The sequence below is a fragment of the Myotis nattereri genome (assembly GCF_964212035.1).
Source record: "Myotis nattereri genome assembly, chromosome: 12".
Classification (NCBI taxonomy): domain Eukaryota; kingdom Metazoa; phylum Chordata; class Mammalia; order Chiroptera; family Vespertilionidae; genus Myotis; species Myotis nattereri.
Window position 1 is genome coordinate 43386493 of NC_138087.1, and position 18192 is coordinate 43404684.

At 40.6% G+C, this 18192-nt stretch overlaps 1 protein-coding gene across 1 annotated transcript in view; it reads right to left on the reverse strand.

Annotated features, from left to right (window-relative positions):
• Positions 1 to 18192, reverse strand: part of TRPM6 (transient receptor potential cation channel subfamily M member 6) — a gene marked incomplete at its 5' end in the record, with an annotated part of 99071 nt that overhangs the window by 11193 nt on the left and 69686 nt on the right. Inside the window, 8 exons of the mRNA XM_081103137.1 lie at positions 4991 to 5196; positions 5877 to 5959; positions 6473 to 6759; positions 8521 to 8586; positions 10074 to 10124; positions 13667 to 13692; positions 15984 to 16042; positions 17967 to 18058. Coding sequence (XP_080959263.1) covers positions 4991 to 5196; positions 5877 to 5959; positions 6473 to 6759; positions 8521 to 8586; positions 10074 to 10124; positions 13667 to 13692; positions 15984 to 16042; positions 17967 to 18058 — 870 coding nt within the window. The remainder of the gene's footprint in view (positions 1 to 4990; positions 5197 to 5876; positions 5960 to 6472; positions 6760 to 8520; positions 8587 to 10073; positions 10125 to 13666; positions 13693 to 15983; positions 16043 to 17966; positions 18059 to 18192) is intronic.

The window sequence follows — 18192 nt, forward strand, 5'->3', positions numbered from 1 at the left end:
GATCCTCCTCCAATCAGCACTTTGCTTGGAAAAAACCAACTTTGTGGGAAAACTATTTTTAAAATATTATAAAATTTATAACTATTTTTAAAAAGAGTTTTGCTATATTCTGTATGTTTTAGCCTATTCTAAAGCCTTCACAAGAGAACATAATCCTTCCAGTTTAGTGACCTTTCCCTAAAACACTGATTTCCTTAGGAAAATCACTTATGTAAGTACGGGTTTTTAAGCCTTTTTTCATCATAACCCACTTTTTGTTAGTCTGATGAAGCTAAGGGACCCTTTTCTCCGTATAATGTTTTAAAATGCATAATTTAAGTCTATAAGATTACAAAAGAAACCAATGATACTGAAATAAAGTTACCAAAATATTTTTAAATTATTGTATTGCATACATGTGCTTCTTTATATGTTAATTAACAGAATCTAGCACAAGTCTAATAACTGTTGCACCATCCAACAATAAATATGAACAGTTTTTTGAGATATCTGCCAACACATGTGCCGTGTTAATATCTGTAATTGTTCATGCTAATACCACCATTATAATGAAAGGAAATTATGCATTTCAGCTACCGGTTAGTGAAAATAAAGGTACAATTTTGTTTTCCATCAGAGTTCACAGACCCTCTGAATTCCATACAGGGATGTTTTAGAACCCCTGGCATAGAGTCTCTTTCTACACTGGTTTTGATTAGGGAAAGAGAAAGGAAGGCTGAAACACAGGCTTACGGGCAAGTGTGCACAATGTGCTTTGCTGATATGAAGAGCCCAGCCTCTTCCTAAGTGCTTTTCTTTAAAAAGTCATAGGCAGAGGCTGGCTATGACTCCCTCTTTATGCTTCTCTTATTCGGGTATAAAAAGGAACAGCCTAGGGGACCCTGCTTTTTGAACTGTGTAGTGAATAAACAAAAAGACAAACCAACTGATATCACAAGTACCACCAGTAGAGAGACTAAAGGCTACAAATCCTTTCCATGTTAAACTCAGACCTAACTTTGAGCCTGAAAATGCCAGAGCTGATGAAAGCTGTAGAATGATATCTGAATAAATTACAAATTTAAGCTGGGAATACTCACAGTGCCTAAAGAGGACATATCAACTGGGGGGAAACGGAAGCTGTATAGGGAAAAATTGTCTACCAAAATCACATCAGTTCCTGTTTCCTTTAAATCTTGTTGCTTGTTACATAGGCGGCAGGTCAAAGGATCTGGTTCCACTCACAGTCACTTCACTTTCTAGGTGGTGACCTGGTCACCCGGGTTAATCTCTCCGAATCGCAGTTTTGTCATCTGAAGTGTGAATAATATCGAGCCTTATCTTATGCTAGTAGGGTTACTGAGAAGATTAAGTGAACTATTGTATACAAACCGCTTAACAAAGTGTCTGACCCAGAGGGTGCTAAAAACTGTCAACTGCTATTTTTATTATCTTAATTCTATAAAGACATTTTGTGAAGTAAAATTCTATTTCCTTTATCCCATTTCCCTAAAGGACTGTGTTTTCTAATGAATAAATTCCCCTGTAAGAATGAGGGTTCTATATCCACAAAACTTTATATCCCTACACTCAATTGGACCGTTCAAAGCTTGACTATAATATATTTGGGGGCCCCAAATGGCAGAAAGGGCCTTGCAATGTGTGACAAATAGAGAGCAGCCCAAAGAACCACTCACGCTACACCACCTGCACCACCACCACCTACCCTGCCTCTCCTGATACACAGGAATTGCCCAAAAGGCCAATTTTAACATTGGTGCCAATCCTACCCACACAGTCTCCTAGATATTTGAAAACATGGGAGAAAATAAGACATTTTCATATTTTAAAATCCCAATGATATATCTTTACCAGCTTTAATAGAGTAAATACCCATTTATAAGGTAATATGCAGCATGCCCTCATGAGAAACCCAGAAACGTACATTCTGATCCCAACCACCTTGGGCTACATCAGCGAACCTCTACATCTGTGGAAAGAAGTTACCGTCTTTGTAGCAGCAGAACTTCATCCTGATGATGTTGATGCTAATGTGGACTTATTCCGGAAACTGCTTTGTTAAATTAAAAGAAAAAAAAAGATCTAATATCTCCAAAAGTTCTTTGAAGAATACAATGAGCTTTTTAAAAAATGTTCCGGACCACTGTAATTTGAAATGCAATTGTATTTAATTCCCATTGCAGGGAAAGAAAAGCTGGATTTCAAGTGTAATGATGATGACTCAGGCCCTCACATGTAGGGTTTTTAAATGGAAAGAGAAGAGACGACTACAGTATAATTACATGACTGGAAATCGATCAAGCCTCTCCTTAGAATTCAGTTTCCTGGTCTGGGGCGGCAGCTCCTGGGTTAATGATTGGCCATCCCTTGGAAGGAAGTAGGGGGGAGGGTGGAATAATCTGCCATAGTGTTCCTCGGTTCTTCTTTCCCTCCAAGCAATAATAGGAAGGCACAGCAAGCTGACCGGGGCTTCACCAGCATGTCAAACTCACCGCTAGGTCTCTCTGCAGTACCACTGGGACCACACCGCTAAGGACAGACTGTTCACAACTGAAGATTCACTTCCATTTTAAAGAGCACACGGAGATCAATACTAACACAACAATGACACTTACAGAGGGCTTACTGTGTGTCAGGAACTTGTCTCATTTCAACCCCTTAACAGTCCTATGAGTTAAGTGCATATTATTTTCTTCAATTACAAATGAAGAAGTTGGGACTCAAAGTGGTACCCCTCTGGTCACGCAGCTGGTTTGTAGGAAAGCCAGGAGTCAGATACTAGCACTGAATGACTCCAAGCTCCTCCTAACTACTGCCATTGGCCTCTCCATCTCCATTCCCCACCACCCAGATGATGCACATCATCTCTCCAATGACTGGAAATACTCATCAACCCAACTAAACCCAAAACCATTATGATAGTTTAAGAAAACATTATGTTCTTCCCATTTTCCCTTTCTAACTAGAGCAAAATAAGTACTTAGTAAATGTTAGCTAGTAGTATAGGTACTATAACTGCTTATAATTAGTTTTAGGATTTGTGTTCTTCCATAAGTTCAGGCGAACCAATTGGCCAAAACTCTCCAGTAAGTATCTCAATTTCTTCACATTCAATCTATGATGTCCTCTCTTCCCTTCTTTGAAGGTCAGTGTTTTGACATAGTTTATTTGGAGTGGCCTGTTTCTGCAATTCACATAATTGCCCAGTAAAAGAATAAAGTTAATTCCCTTCTCCCCCCAACATGACCAATGAGACATTTGTTCTGTTTAATGTCACTGTGGATTACTAAGAGACATAAAAATCCCCAAACATAAACATCATTAAACAAAAGTCTATTCAAGTGGAATACAAAACACACTAAAGAGTCATCATTAATTCCTTAAAGTTTTTCTTTGGTTGTTTTTTTTGTTTGTTTGTTTCTTTTCTTTTTTTCTTTTTAAACCACTCCACCCAAAACTCAAAGCACAGACACTTAAGTGCAGATGAAAAACATCAACCTCTCTCAAACATGAGCTACCAAAGCAGATGCCTTGGGGATGAGCATGCTGGGCTTACATGGATCATGGATTTGCTGGTTTAAAAGATGAATCATCTTGACTGTTTTAACTTTGTTTATACTGCTTCCTAAAATATTGTGTTTGAGGGTTAGAAATATAACCTGTGAACAGCATAGATCTGAAAGGACAGAACTTATGTGTAGTTTAAAAGTAGATACACACCCTTGGGTACATGGCACAATTTTAATCAAAATGGCTTTGCAGTCTTACTAGACATTGCTCGCAATGCCCAGGATTGCCTATTTCAACTGTCCCCAGTCTCCAAACCTGGCTTTCAGCACAGAATCCCAGGACTGAACAGGTGAGAAAGTGAGAGAACAAGAAATAGGCCCAATCTGCTTCAATGAACCATAGCACGATTAAGGATAGAATAGATGGTCAAAACAGCTTAAGTCTGCATCCTGGCTCCCCCATTAAGTAGCTGTGCAACCTCGGGCAAGTTATTTAAACTTTCTGTGCTTAAATTCCCCATAATATCTACCTTGAGGTACTGCCTCTGGGATTAAATGAGATAACTTCTATGAACGTTCCTGATCTAAATCCCTTATTTAAAACCAAAGCCCCAGTCAGTGAGCCAAGGGATTAAACTTTGACCTTAATTCATATTTTATCCTGTTCCTGCAAGGAAAGCCTGCTCGAGACTCTCTGTTTCGTGCTGCAGGATTATAGGTCACACGTGAGGTGTTGATAGTGGGAGATGCGCTGATCAAAAGCTTCTTTCCATTCAATAAGAGTGCCTTACACCTCCTCAGACTGAGTCTGTACTTTCGTGACTGTCATATCAAGGCACACAGCAAAGAGAGCAAGCTAATTTATAAATTGCTAAAGCAATGAGCTAAAAATCATGAAAAATGCAGGGAAATTAAACTTTCCTGTGTGTATAAATGCATACCTAAGTGTTCTTGTGAATATAAGTCCAAGACAAAGCCATAAACCTGGAAAATTTGGTGCAAAAGTCAATCTCCCTTTAGATCAAAGTTTTAGCTGTTTATGTTAGGCAACTAATCATCGGCATATATTTTTCCCTAGATCTCGGTGGGACTCAACATAGTAAGTGCTCGTGATCATCACTGTGCAATGTCTGAAATAAATGGCCCCACCTCCCTTCAAAACTAAATAGACCACCACCATTCATTACCCATCCCGGATCTTGCAAGATCTCTTAGGACACCTGTCTGGTTATTGCCACTTGGAACAGTTTCACATATAATAAATAAAATCGGGGAAAAATAATCATCTTTCAGTTTTCAAATTAAAAAAAAAAAAGGAATGTCATGGAATATCTCCATTGAAAGACCTTCACCATGGCTTTGAGTAAAGAAAGAGGTGAGGTCAAATGTAGGTAACCATGACACGGAGAAAGCAATCCCTAGTCAGTGTTTCCTGAACTTGGCCTCATGCTTGTTGTATGAAGTTCTAGGCTACCAATCACCTTGCAAATCTAAAACCAGCAGTTCTCCCCGAGTATACTCATAGGTCCAGTGAGAGAAAGCCAACATCAGCTCCTCCAAGGTGTTGCTGGGGGCAATTTCATCGCCGTTGTTGTTGTTGTACTTCTGGAACTCCCCCATCATGTACTTCTCAATGGTGAACCATTGGTTGGCGGAATACCAGTAAATTAAGAAAACTTCCAGGAACCTACGAGGAGGCAGCAAAGGTGGGACTTACATTACTAAACAGTCAGCAGCAGGAGAGATTACCTAACTCTGGTCTGATGCAGGTCCTTTTCTATGGAATGCAAAGATTGAGGGGTTTCCCACCTCCCTTTCTTTCAGGAAATGTCCCAACTCCTTTATGAGTACTAACTCAACTTTCCCTGCCATGTGCTATAATATTCCTTATAAATTAAGCAATAAAATTTGGCTATAAGTCCTCAGCACTGAATTATGATCTGTCTTGCTAAATGAATGCAAGTGTATGGAGACACGCAAGTGAACATAATAATGGTTCATTCTTTAAAAGTTTTTAATTTCTATACGATGTTAGTGGGAAAAAACTATGCTTAAAACAGAAATGTTTTTTGGCCATAATGTTCCTGGACATTAGTAACTACACCGGGATCTGCCTGCTTCACATAGAGAGGTCAGTCCTGGCCTCTGCATGAACTTCTCACCTCCACTCACACAAGTTCAGTGATTTCTGCACCCCTGGGATGTCTAGTTCTCTTTTACCAGTCTCCAGAACTCTGGAAAGAAGAGCCCAACAGTGAAGTCTTGGAGAACTTCTCCGTGAGCCTTGTACTTCTCAGAAGAGGCTGAGAAGAACTGACAGAAATTCCTACTTAACATGAAGGGCTGGAGTGCCAATTATTTCCTCACCTTGGTGCATAGGGAATGGTTTGTGGTTTCACTTGGTTGAAGGTATAGATTAGTTTTTGAGCAGCTCTTTGTTGTTGAATTTCCTACAAAATAGAGAGCATTCATCAAAATATTGGTTTATTATCACATGCCTACTAATGATCACAGAATTACTGAAGTCCCAGCAAGTGTAATTTTCAGCCTTTTTCAACTCCTATCACTCCCCACTCCAAAAGCAAAAGCTCCACAAAACAAAATTAACAAAATACCACCACCTCCAAGAAAGAATAGGCCGCCCGGTTGGTGTGTCTCAGTGGTTGAGTGTCAGCCTATGAACCAGGAGGTCACAGTTCAATTCCTGGTCAGGGCACATGCCCAGGTTGCAGGCTCCATCCCCAGTAGGGGGCGTGCAGGAGGCAGCCAATCGATGATTCTCGGTCAACACTGATGTTTCTAGCTCTCTCTCCCCCTTTTCTTTTCCTCTCTGAAATCCATAAAAATATATTAAAAACAAAACAACACTAGGCTATCCTTTGGGTTGAAGATAACGGCCTTTGAAGTGTAGCCAGATCTCCTTTCTTTGGCCAGTCCATCTGGACTCTGGGTGTCTGACTTACCCTGAGGCAGAGATGCAGCACAGTGCTCTCCTGGAAGATTTTGTGCCATGTCTGCACAACCTCAGGAAGGAAGGACTTCACAATGAAAACCTGCCCCGGCTTGAGAACGTCATCCTCAGACCAGGTGCTGATGACTCTCATGGCTTTGCGGAGGCCGCCGTCCATCTGCTCTCGGGACAACACCTGGATCATCGCAGTCTTCCCGCGCTTGGACCAGGAGGACATGCTTTTACCGAGATTCAAAGGGGAACTCTCCTCTAGCCTGTAGACAGTTACTTCTTCCCCAGCTGCAAAAAGAAGTGTAGGTGAGGCGTTCAGTGAGATCTCAGGTCTGTGATATGAAGGACATCCTAAAGATCAATTCAGATTCAGTTCCATTTCCCAAATGATCAGAGGAGAATAGAATTGCACCTATACAGGGACTGCTAGAAAATAAAGACATGGATTTGGCCATGTTGTTATGTTATCTATTATCCAGTAAAGAGGGAGAGGGGGAGAAGGGACAAACATCAGATGCTACACAAGAATGAAGTTGTTCTCATTATAGACTATATAGCTGGACAAAATCAAAGTAGTTAAGACAAATACTTCTAAAGAGATAGTTTAACCCCATGTTTTTCATTATCATCCCCCTTATAAACATTAGTAGACATTTTTTCTAATTGCCTCTCCCATGACATTTTAATACCAAAGATATACTGTATACCTGTGCTTTATACATAAAAAGAAAAGGATGTCTTTGCTCTCGTGGGGATATCATCCCTGTTGAGAATGCATAGTCTAACCCCGTTGAGTTAAACAGAGTCACGGTCATACCTCAGAGACACTCCCTCCTACCTTTGTTACTTGAAGCCTTACTTTATCAGTTCAATGGGAGTGAACGTAGCACTCATCTCTTTGGGTTATAAAGATTAACTATGTTAATCTGTCTAATGTAAGCTAGAACCTCGGATACAAACTCAATCCCACTTAAAAAAAAATTTAGACACAAAATGCTCTTTAACTGCTATATAGCTTCCAGTTTCAGGCTGATGAACAGGCAACCAGTCCTACCCAGTCTAAATCCCACCTAACTGCAATATTTAATGCTTCATAACAGAAGTAACATATTCTATACACAACTTCTGCCCAGCCTGTGTTTCATTTTCTCCTTTCACCTCTGCCTCAAATGGCTTTGTGTGTGTGTGTGTGTGTGTGTGTGTGTGTGAACACTGTAACTAGTTTACCAAGAAAGGAATCTATTTGCTCATTCTTGCACTAAACTGCTAACTAAAACATATGTCTAGCAAATGCTTAGTAACATATTTTCAGTTATTTATTCTTAGTGCCCGGATAAATGCCCCTTGAATATCTCTCTGGAGTTCGAAATACTGAGAGGATTTAGAACAGAGTTACTGGGTTGCAAAGCCAGCCGTGGAGCCAAGGGGAAGGAGAAGGCCTCTGCACCCACAATCAGAAGCCGCATGGGGACGGTGAGGAGAATCGGCAGCCAGGACAGTGTGGGGACCCTTGTTGTATTGTCAATTGGCCGGACAGAGAAACTCTGGTAGCCTTGGCCAACGTGAGCTTGTTCTTCTTTACTGCTCCAGCCTTTAAAAATGATGTTTGCTCTCTGAGCTAAGAGCAATTAGTCTCCACAAAATAAAAGAAATAGAAAATATACAAAGCATTTCTCTTCAGATGCCAGTCAGCTTCTACTGTGTTGACATATATCGCTTTCTTCCATGTTTATTACACATGGTTCATTGGTTCTTTTCTTCCCTGCTTGCTTCCAGCCTGAAATCAGTTGAGTGCCAGGTGCCACACTGCTGCTTTTTCCCCAGCTGCTGCTCATTAGAGGTCCCATCCCCATGGTATTAGATTTTGATCCTAGATGCCAGACGGTGGTTAACAAGAGTTTTCATTTTGGAAAATTAATCTCACTAAACTACAACCATTGGCAAAACAAACTTTTCAACTGAAGTGATGCAAGTGGTTTCCCCTTTGCTTTACTCGTGTATTATGCCTCTGCCCTTGGCATAGCCTCAAAAAGGTAGCAATGCACTCACCAAACAGTTGGATGGGTGTAAATGGGATGGTCTGAGAAAGCCTCATTAAATTGTTCCTTTCAATGGCTGCAAAGACAAGAGTGACTGTTTTTACTATGCATCGGTGGGCTGAATCCACAGCGAGCCTCCACACATCAATAAATGCATATAATACCAAAATATTTCATTTCAAAGACCCCTAATATTTACCTGTATCAAAAATATTATATAGTACTGAAAGTATGCCTTAAACAGGATATCCCCATCTTAGGAGCAGGTGATATGATATCATATAACAGGGCCTGTGGTAGGGCTATCACCTCCACTCTCCTGAACACCAAATCACATACTAGTTCAGACATATACAAAACTTCCTTTTAAAGCACATTGTAATCTGCAGTCTTCATTCCTTGCTTTTTCTTTTCTGGAGCAAATCTAATGCACAGTGGACTGTGGGGACATCTACTGTTGGCTTTGCACAGTTCACCTTCTTTTCCCAGAGAGAGCTGGAGACCAACTTTAATTAGAAGCAAATGATCTGCATTTTCCTGTTAAGAGCCGTATCCTAACAGATCAGAGTCAATAGGAGTTACCAGCACAGTATTCCTCACCAGAGACTTTCTTAAGTTAACCACTAGTCAAAATGATGGTCTACAGCTGAGCTGGAAGACCCAGTTATAAGGCCTGGAATGTGAAGTCTGGAATCCATCAAAGCACTATTCACCAAGTAGGAGAATTCAGGATAAGGTAGTCTAGTACCGGACCCCAAACATAAGACCTTGATATAACAATAATAATGGTAATTATCACACCATTACACTCTTATTCATGTGCCGAGCTTTAGACTGTGTAAAAAGCTTGCCCATTATTCTCTCACCGAGTGCTGCAAGCAATGATGCCTCAAAGACCACCCAGTGGCACAAGTCCTATTGATTATTAACACTGCTTTACATTTTAGTGTTTCCCTCTTAACTCTCAACTAGCCCACTGGCAGATTTTTCCCCAGGAAGGTCAAGTACAATGATTCCCACTTTGAAAGACAACTGAAGCACTGTGAGGTCATGTTGCTTAAGAGAGTCAAGAGCCTTGACCCCTTACTTAATAACATCCTTGTAAGGTGTCTTTGTTGAACTTACTCTGTGGCACTGGCATTCATTCAGTGGTTACGTTCACCGAGGGCCCAGTGAAGGTACAAAACCCCCCCTCAAAGAGCTAGTCTCAGGCCTATCTCTTTCCTAATCCAAGATTTGGAGAGCTCTGCCTCTGGGCTGGCTTTGAGCTTATAAGGAATTTGTCAATCTCAAGGTCATCTTTCCCCTTCACGATATTGGCTTGCCAATACAAAAAAAAAAAAATTATTTTTCAAAAATTTTTTAAAAATCCAAATTCTCTTAAATCTTGTTTTCCCAAGTCAATGGCAAGGTAAGAAATCTAAATGTTCTTCTCATCAGAGTGAACAACTCTTTGAGTTGGGAACCATATTGATGCTACAAATTCGTCAACGTTTCTGTGTACAAATGCAGAACCACAGATGTTTAGCTCAGTTGACATGTGGCAGTGCATGTGCATCCTACCTGAATAATGATGGTGAGGCTCTTGAGGGCTTTTTAAGGAGGCTGAGATTTCTGAAATTATAGAGAAGATTGGCATTTTAATTACTTGGCTGGAGATAAATACATGCTCCTGAATATATTGCCTTCAAAGTTACTATTGAACAAGTTAATCAGAATGGCTTCTCGGTATTCGAAAAAGATTGCCTAATACCCTTTAACCACATTATTGTGCATGGTATCCTGACAGCTTCCAATCATCAATGCAATATCTCCAAACATATTTATATAGGGAATTGAAGAAAGACAGGTAATATTAGCCTCAAAGATCTATTTCCTCTGAACCAATTATACCTCTGGGTTGCAGAAGGCACTCAGCTGCCCATCACACTTCACGACATCCAAGAAGCACAATTCTCTGAGCTCCCTACCAAGATGCAGTACCCATATTAAGACATTATTAATATCAAGTTATTAGCAGACAACTTCCATGACCTAAAATGACAACAAAATGATGAAACACATTAAGAGGTATAAGCAGAAACAAAGGAGTGGGTGGAGAATATGACACCAGGGATCTGCTTGGTTACAGAAGGACTGTGTGCTGGGAACATCTCCTGCAGGTTTAACTGGTTCTCTATTATGTGCTCAAGTCCTAAATTACCAGCCTCCAGAGAAATCCTTTGCAACAGTTTTGCCATTTCATAAAATCAAAATTAAAGTGGAGAACTTCAGTCTCATGGTGATAACTGCTTTATACCTAGTAGAGTATGCAGCATAATGAGCACAATTTCATAGATCTCTCCGGCTCCTTGTTGCTGGATAAGGAAAGGAACAAAAATCCCTTCCTTTGGGGGTGCTTGGCAAAAAGTGGGATCAGCAGAAAAGTCTCTCCCTTTCTGATCTCATGTAATAATAATAATAATAATAGCATTCAGTTCCCACTGCATGTAATGCTAGATGTGACAGATGAGAATAAGATGTCTCTCTCACCCTAGAGAAAAGCAAATATGAAATAGTGGGAAAGAAAGACATGTGAAACACAATCACAATACAGTTTGCTAAGTTATATAATAGAGGTGTATACAGAAGCTTATGGAAACTTGATAGACAAATAATATGAAATACTTTAAAGAATATGGGCATCTAAGTCTAATAAAGCTAAGTTTCAATCCTGGATTTACCACTGAAGGAGCTATGAGATCTTGATTCAGTACATATTTTTTGAACACTTACTATGTACCAACCACTGGTCTATGCTCAAGAGAAATTATATTAATGAACACAGATGAAGACTTTGGCTACATTATAGTAAAGAGAAGTAGAAAATAAACAAGCAAGTAAATATATAATTTATATAGTGTATTACATATATATCAAGTTAAAAGGATTAGAAAGTATGGGGGATAGGGAGTTTACTATTTTACACAGGACGGCTCGGCTAGACCTCTTTGATAAGGTGAAATCTGAACACAGACCTAAAGGAAGAGAGGGGGAGAGTCATACGGATAAATGAAAAGCATTCCAGGCAGAGGTAACAGCAAGTGCAAACGCCCCGAGGCCCGGACCATGCTTACTGTGTTAAGGAAGAGAAGTGTGGCCCCAGTGGACTATGCTGAGAGGAAATGAGGTTGGAGAGTTGGAGGAGAAGCAGATCAAGAGGCCCTTGTGGACTGGATTTTGCTTTTACAGAGTGAGAGGAAACACCTTTTCAACAAAAGAGTGACTCAACTGGACTTGTAGTTTGGAAGGGTTATTCTGGCTGCTCTCTGGAAATAGACAGAGAGCAGTAGTTTGGAGGCCATCCTATAAACCAGGGAAGAGATGGAGAGTGCTATGTGGAGGTAGCAAAGTGATCAGATTCTTTGAAGGACTTATTGATGGGTTAGACATGGAGATGTGAGAAAATGGGCGATAATGACAAGACTTTGGCCTCAGCAACAGATGGATGGAGTTACTATTTCCTCAGATGGAGGAAAAGATAGGTGGAGCATTTTGTCTGCAGCGCCTTCTAGACACCACGTGGAGGTGTTAACAGGTGGGTGGTCATATTCTGCATGGTAGAAATATTGAATGAACGGGCTCATGAACATGAGCCTGGAAATTGGGACTGGAACCAGGCTGTCAAGATCACAAGAAAGACTAAGCAATTTGCAGCCTATCCTGTAGGAGGTAAAGGAAAGCATAGCAGCGAAGATTTATGGCTCAGACAGGTAATTCCAGTAGGAATGTGGGCCAGTTTAAAGGGAGAGACAACAACCACCATACTAGCACAATATCAAGGGGGGCAAAATAAAGGACACGCTTTTTATTTAGGAAAATAAATGCTGGAGGCTTGAAGGCAGGCGCAGTGGGGGAGAGCAAAACAGACAGCTTCTACAGATGGAGGTGGAGGTAACAGAGTTAGAAGACAGAGTTGAAAGCTAAGAGCAGTGGTGCGGAAGAGCAGAGTAAATGACTGAGGTTTCCAGCTTCGGTGGAGGAAGAGGAGGCTATCAGAGAACCAAAAGTCAGTCAACAAAGACAACAAAGAAATAGAAGAACAGCCAGGGAAGAGTAGCCTCAAGGAAACTTAGGAGATGGATAAAATGGTCAATATAAACGCCACTGTTTTCATGAGGACTAAAAAGAGATCATGTGGCTTAGCAGTTAGCATTGGACAGCAGTAGAGTGGTGGGGACAGACACCATGGGCTGATGAGCAAATGTTAATACTGTTTCAACCCATTTGGAGGGGAGGAAAAGGGGTGGCAGCTTGAAAGCTATGTAAAATCAAGGACATGATTATTTTCTTCTTTTGTATAGAAAATGGCTTAAATTTGTTTGTAGGTAGAGGAGAAGGAATCGACTGTAAAGGGGGCACTGAAAAACCAATAATAGAGTGAAACAAGACCATAGAAGAGAAAGATACCCAATCTGGATCAAGGGGTCAAGAATATGGAAAAGAGCTCACGGAGTGTGGTGAAGTTTAAAGTTAGCTACTGAGAGTGGCTTTACCAGGGAGTTGTCTCACACGACGGCCCTACTTAGCCAGCTGGGTAAGAGTCCTACTGAAAAAAATGTAGGAAAAGGTATCCCCTTATAATCTTATGAATAGTTCTTAATGAGTAACATGTAAAAAAGTAACAGTGGTTGAACAGTCTAAATGAGCTCAGTGCTTATACCAGCCGTGGGCAAACTACGGCCCGCGGGCCGGATCCGGCCCGTTTGAAATGAATAAAACTAAAAAAAAAAAGACCGTACCCTTTTATGTAATGATGTTTACTTTGAATTTATATTAGTTCACACAAACACTCCATCCATACTTTTGTTCTGGCCCTCCGGTCCAGTTTAAGAACCCATTGTGGCCCTCGAGTCAAAAAGTTTGCCCACCCCTGGCTTATACCCTCACTCACAGAGAAAACTGGAAAATCACAGTTAAAAACAGGTGATCCAAAACTAGACATTAGTCCTGATGTACCTGGAGAAAGACATTCAACTTTCTATTTTTATGCTAAACTTTCTACTTTGCATATTAAACAGGTCATAGATAGAATTTCAAGAACTACAAAAATCTCAACAGAAGAGTGAACCTTATCACTGATAAGACAAAAAAAAAATTTAAATACAAAAACTTACTGCCAACTCCATTTGAACTTCTCAACCTGTTGAAAAATTAAAGTTGTTTAGATAATGCTTTACATTTTCCAGTGATCAAAGGAGGAAGTATGTGAAATAGTAACAATATAGAGTCTATACATATATATATATATGTACTAGAGGCCTGGTGCATGAAATTCGTGCACTCAGGGTCCCTCAGCCCGGCCTGTGCCCTCTCACAGTCCGGGAGCCCTCGGGGGATTTCCGACTAATGGCCTACTAAGTCATCAGTTGGACATCCTTAGCACCGCTATGGAGGCAGGAGAGACTCCCACCACAGCCACTGTGATCGCCAGCCATGAGCCCAACTTCTGGCTGAGCAGAGCTCCCCCTGTGAAGCATACTGACCACCAGGGGGCAGCTCCTGAATTGAGCGTCTGCCCCCTGGTGGTCAGTGCACGTCATAGCAACCATTCGTTCTACCATCGGGCTGAAACCAGCTCTCTGACATCCCCAAGAGGTCCCAGATTGCAAAAGGGTACAGGCCAGGCCGAGGTACCCCACCAGTGCATGATTGGGCCCAGGGAGGGACACGGGAGATTGGCCAGCTGAGGAGGGACCATGGGAGGGCTCCAAGGCATGTCCGGCCTGTCTCGCTCAGTCCCTATCGGCTAGACCCCAGCAGCAAGCTAACCTTCCAGTCAGAGCATCTGCCCCCTGGTGGTCAGTGCACATCATAGCGACTGGTCAACCAGTTGACTGTCTGCCTCCTAATAGTCAGTGCACATCATAGCAAGCAGTTGAGTATCTTTAGCATATCATTAGCATATTACACTTTGGTTGGTTGAATGGCCAATCAGATGACCGGACACTTAGTATATTAGGCTTTTATTATATAGGATGTATGTGTGGATATATTTCATTGACAGAAAAGTATCAGTTACCTTTGACCCCTATCTTTATCAACCAAGAAATAGTTCAAATATGCATGTAATTCATCTACTATGTAGGACCTAAGCTAACTGAAAAGCAGTTGTTGGTTTTTGGTTTTAATTAGCTATGATCACACAACATATATAAGATTAACTGTGTTTGTGTTGTTCTGGATCATTGAACTAAAGGGTCCCTGAACTATGCAAAGCAGATGCCTACAAATGAGTCTGTGAATATCTCCAGACAAACCTACAAATCAGTTTCATTAGCCCACGTGGCCCCTAAATGTTCACAGGCTGAAATTAGCTTTAAATTGTTACTTGCCCTGCTCAAGTGCACAAGTGGCCATGGGCAAGTCTGAGTAAATGCATTTAAAGAATATCTCCAGTATGTAAAGTCCTTGGGGGAAAAAGTACAATTACAATTATTGTTTAATTTCATGCTGCAATAACCCACTACTCTGCATGTGCACAAACTATTAAACCTTTGGGAGAAGAAAGTCACGTGTGCTTTACGTCTAGAGACAGGCTTGCACACAGACCTTGATAAAAGCTCTAACAGAAAAGGTAATCTCTGATGGAGCTGACTACAACCTGAAAGTCACATCCTACCTGCTTGGTAGCAGCTGGCCCTTTGTAAGAATAGATGGTTTTAAATTCTGCTTCTGTGGCTGTATGGATAGTGAATTTGATGATATAACTGGAAAAGTCCAGAAAACACTACAAATAAAATAGAATAATCTTTGCTTGTTTCGTTTTAAAATTTTATTTCTCTGACTACTAATAAAATCCCAGGATTCTCAAGTCAACAACCAGGTGTCTATCACTTTCTCCCCTCCGCCCCCTCCCCCCCCCCCCACCCCCAGCCTCGCTGATCTTTCTTTCTCTCCATCTCCATATTTTTCAAATTTTCTGCCCTGACAAACACTTAAGATGTTAATGAGAAGCCAAAAATAAAAAAGATCAACCTCATAAACAAAAAAGGAAAACTGTTTAAACAAGAATTATTTTTAAAACTAAAGAAAAAAAAAACATAATCAGGTTTTTAGTCTCAGTCTTTTTCTTTAGGCAAGACAGCATCATTTCTACTCTTTAGTGCAAATCCCACAATCTTATCTATCAGAAAAGATGTGGTGCTCATTATTCCATGTGTGCTTTTTGACATGGAAAAGACAAATGGTTAATTTGCTGTAGTACCAGGTGCTACATTATCATCTTAAAAGGCACTGAGATGAGATCTTGTTGCCAGAAATGGAAAAACATGAAGAATAAATGATTTTCATTTGTTGCTATCAAAAAAATACTGTCATTGGACAAACACTATTTTTCTCCTTTTCCGACCAAATTAAGCCTGTGTTCCCAATCCTGTTAAAAATAAAAACAGAAGCCAAAGATGCTAAAGACAGACATTTAGAAATACTCACAGGGAGTTCCTATTGAGGTTGGTGCTCCAGGAATTCCACAAAGAGTTTTTACTCAGATCCTGAGCAGAAGGGAAAGGTTATTACATGTTTACCCAACATTTTTCTACCCCATGCTTCTAGTAACATGCTTGCAAAACACAATCCTTGAAAAGTACAATCCTTCCCCCCTTCCTATAGCTCATTATTTCTCTTTTACTTAACATACTAGACCTAGGCTAGAAAGATGCATAATGTTAGCACAAAATATGAGTAACTCAATCTGCTGATGGACTTTAACAGAATGAAATTATTTGTATGGTGACAGCAAAGAGAAAATGTAATATATAAAGGTTTTTACAAAAATGAGAGTGAAGCCCAGCCAGTGTGGGGTCAGTGATTGACTGTCAACCTATCAACCATGTTGTCACAGTTCGATTCCCTATATCAGGGCACATGCCAGGGTTGCAAACTCGATCCCCAGTAAGGGGCGAGCAGGAGGTAGCTGACCAATGATTCTCTCTCATCATTGATGTTTCTATCTCTCTCCCCCTCTCCTTTCCTCTCTGAAATCAATAAAAATTGTATTTTAAAAGAAACTAATATTATTTTTAAAAGAGAAATGAGAGCGAACATATAAAATCAAGAAGAAATAAAGGTCAACATTGACAGGAAACATCAATCATTACATCATGTCCTATCATTAGACTTTTGTGCCAGTTGATTATTTAGAATAACCTTACCCTGAAATCAGCTCATTCTTTTTCCTATTTAGATTCAACTATTATTTCTCAAAATTTAGGACACTCCAGCCATTACTCTAGGCATTTCCATTGGTGTTATTTTTGTCATCCACTATCAATAACCTCCTAAGAGATTAGCCCCATTTTAGAGACTCAGCTCCTGAAGCTCAGAGGTTAAGGATGTATACCTATAGCTTTGAAAGCCAGGAAGTGGCAGAACCAGGACTGGACAGGGCACACAGATCCCTGCCTCCAATTACCTTCAAGCAATAGTACATTTTACTATCAAAACCTTTCACAGCCTGGCCACGGCTCAGTGGTTGAGCGTCTGCCTATGAACCAGGAGGTCACGGTTGGATTCCTGGTGAGGGCACATGTCTAGGTTGCAGGCTCCATCCCCAGTGTGGGGCGTGCAGAAGGCAGCCAACCAATGATTCTCTCTCATCACTGATGTTTCTCTCTCTCTCTCCCTCTCCCTTCCTCTCTGAAATCAATAAAAATATACTTAAAAATAAAGCCTTTCACAGGTTACATTCCTTCAAGAACACCTCAGGCTGTTAGTTTACATCCATACAGGTAATGTGTACATAGCTCCCACATTAAAGATAATATGCAAACCAAACTAAAATTAGATTTCTTGGGTTAGCTACCTAGATCACACTTCCCACATGGGAAGGAAAGCAGGCATATGTTTATGGATGGTAAAGAAAACAGACCACAAATGAGGAGAGTCTCAGTGTTGGAGAAACACGGAGGGCCCTTTACCCTGCGATGCCCAAATCCCCTCCAACACATCTGCACAGAGGTTTGCTCAGCCTGAATGACTAACCACACAAAGTGAGGAACCTAGGACTTCCAGAAATAAACCATTCCATCCTTGGAAAGCTCCACTTGCTAAAAGTTCCTCCTCGAATTGGGCTGAATTTTGTCTCCCAGTAGCTTCTATATGTTGATTCTAGCTGTACCTGGTAAAAGTGTATTGAAAAGAGTTTCGAAAATTCCCAAGTTCTTTCTCTTTCATGCCAAAAATGCACAGGCTAAATTACTTCAAATGCATTAACAGGCAAATTACATAAAGAAGAACAAGCAAAGCATAAAATGTGGGGGCGGGAGAGAAAAAAACTGAGCAAATATTCAAAGCAAAGATTTCAGTGTAATACACAGAAGCCAATGAAGGGACATAAAGATAAAACAGACACACAGTCAAGGAGTCATGTTGTGTGCGTGAGTGTTTTCTTACAAAGTATCACGTGAGAGTTTTTACCTCCGGAGACTGCTTTAGATAATCACTGGCTTGGGCAGCATGCCGCTCCATTCCTTTAGTTTTCGTTTTCTGGTACATGTTGGGTTCTAGACCTTGTTAAAAAGAAGCAAAACATTAGAGAATACATGAAAATGTGTTGCTTTCAAATAGAAAGATCTGAACACAGTGTATTCATCTAAATGTGAATACAGCTTTTTTTTTCTCTTTTGAGCAAGTTTTAGAAAGA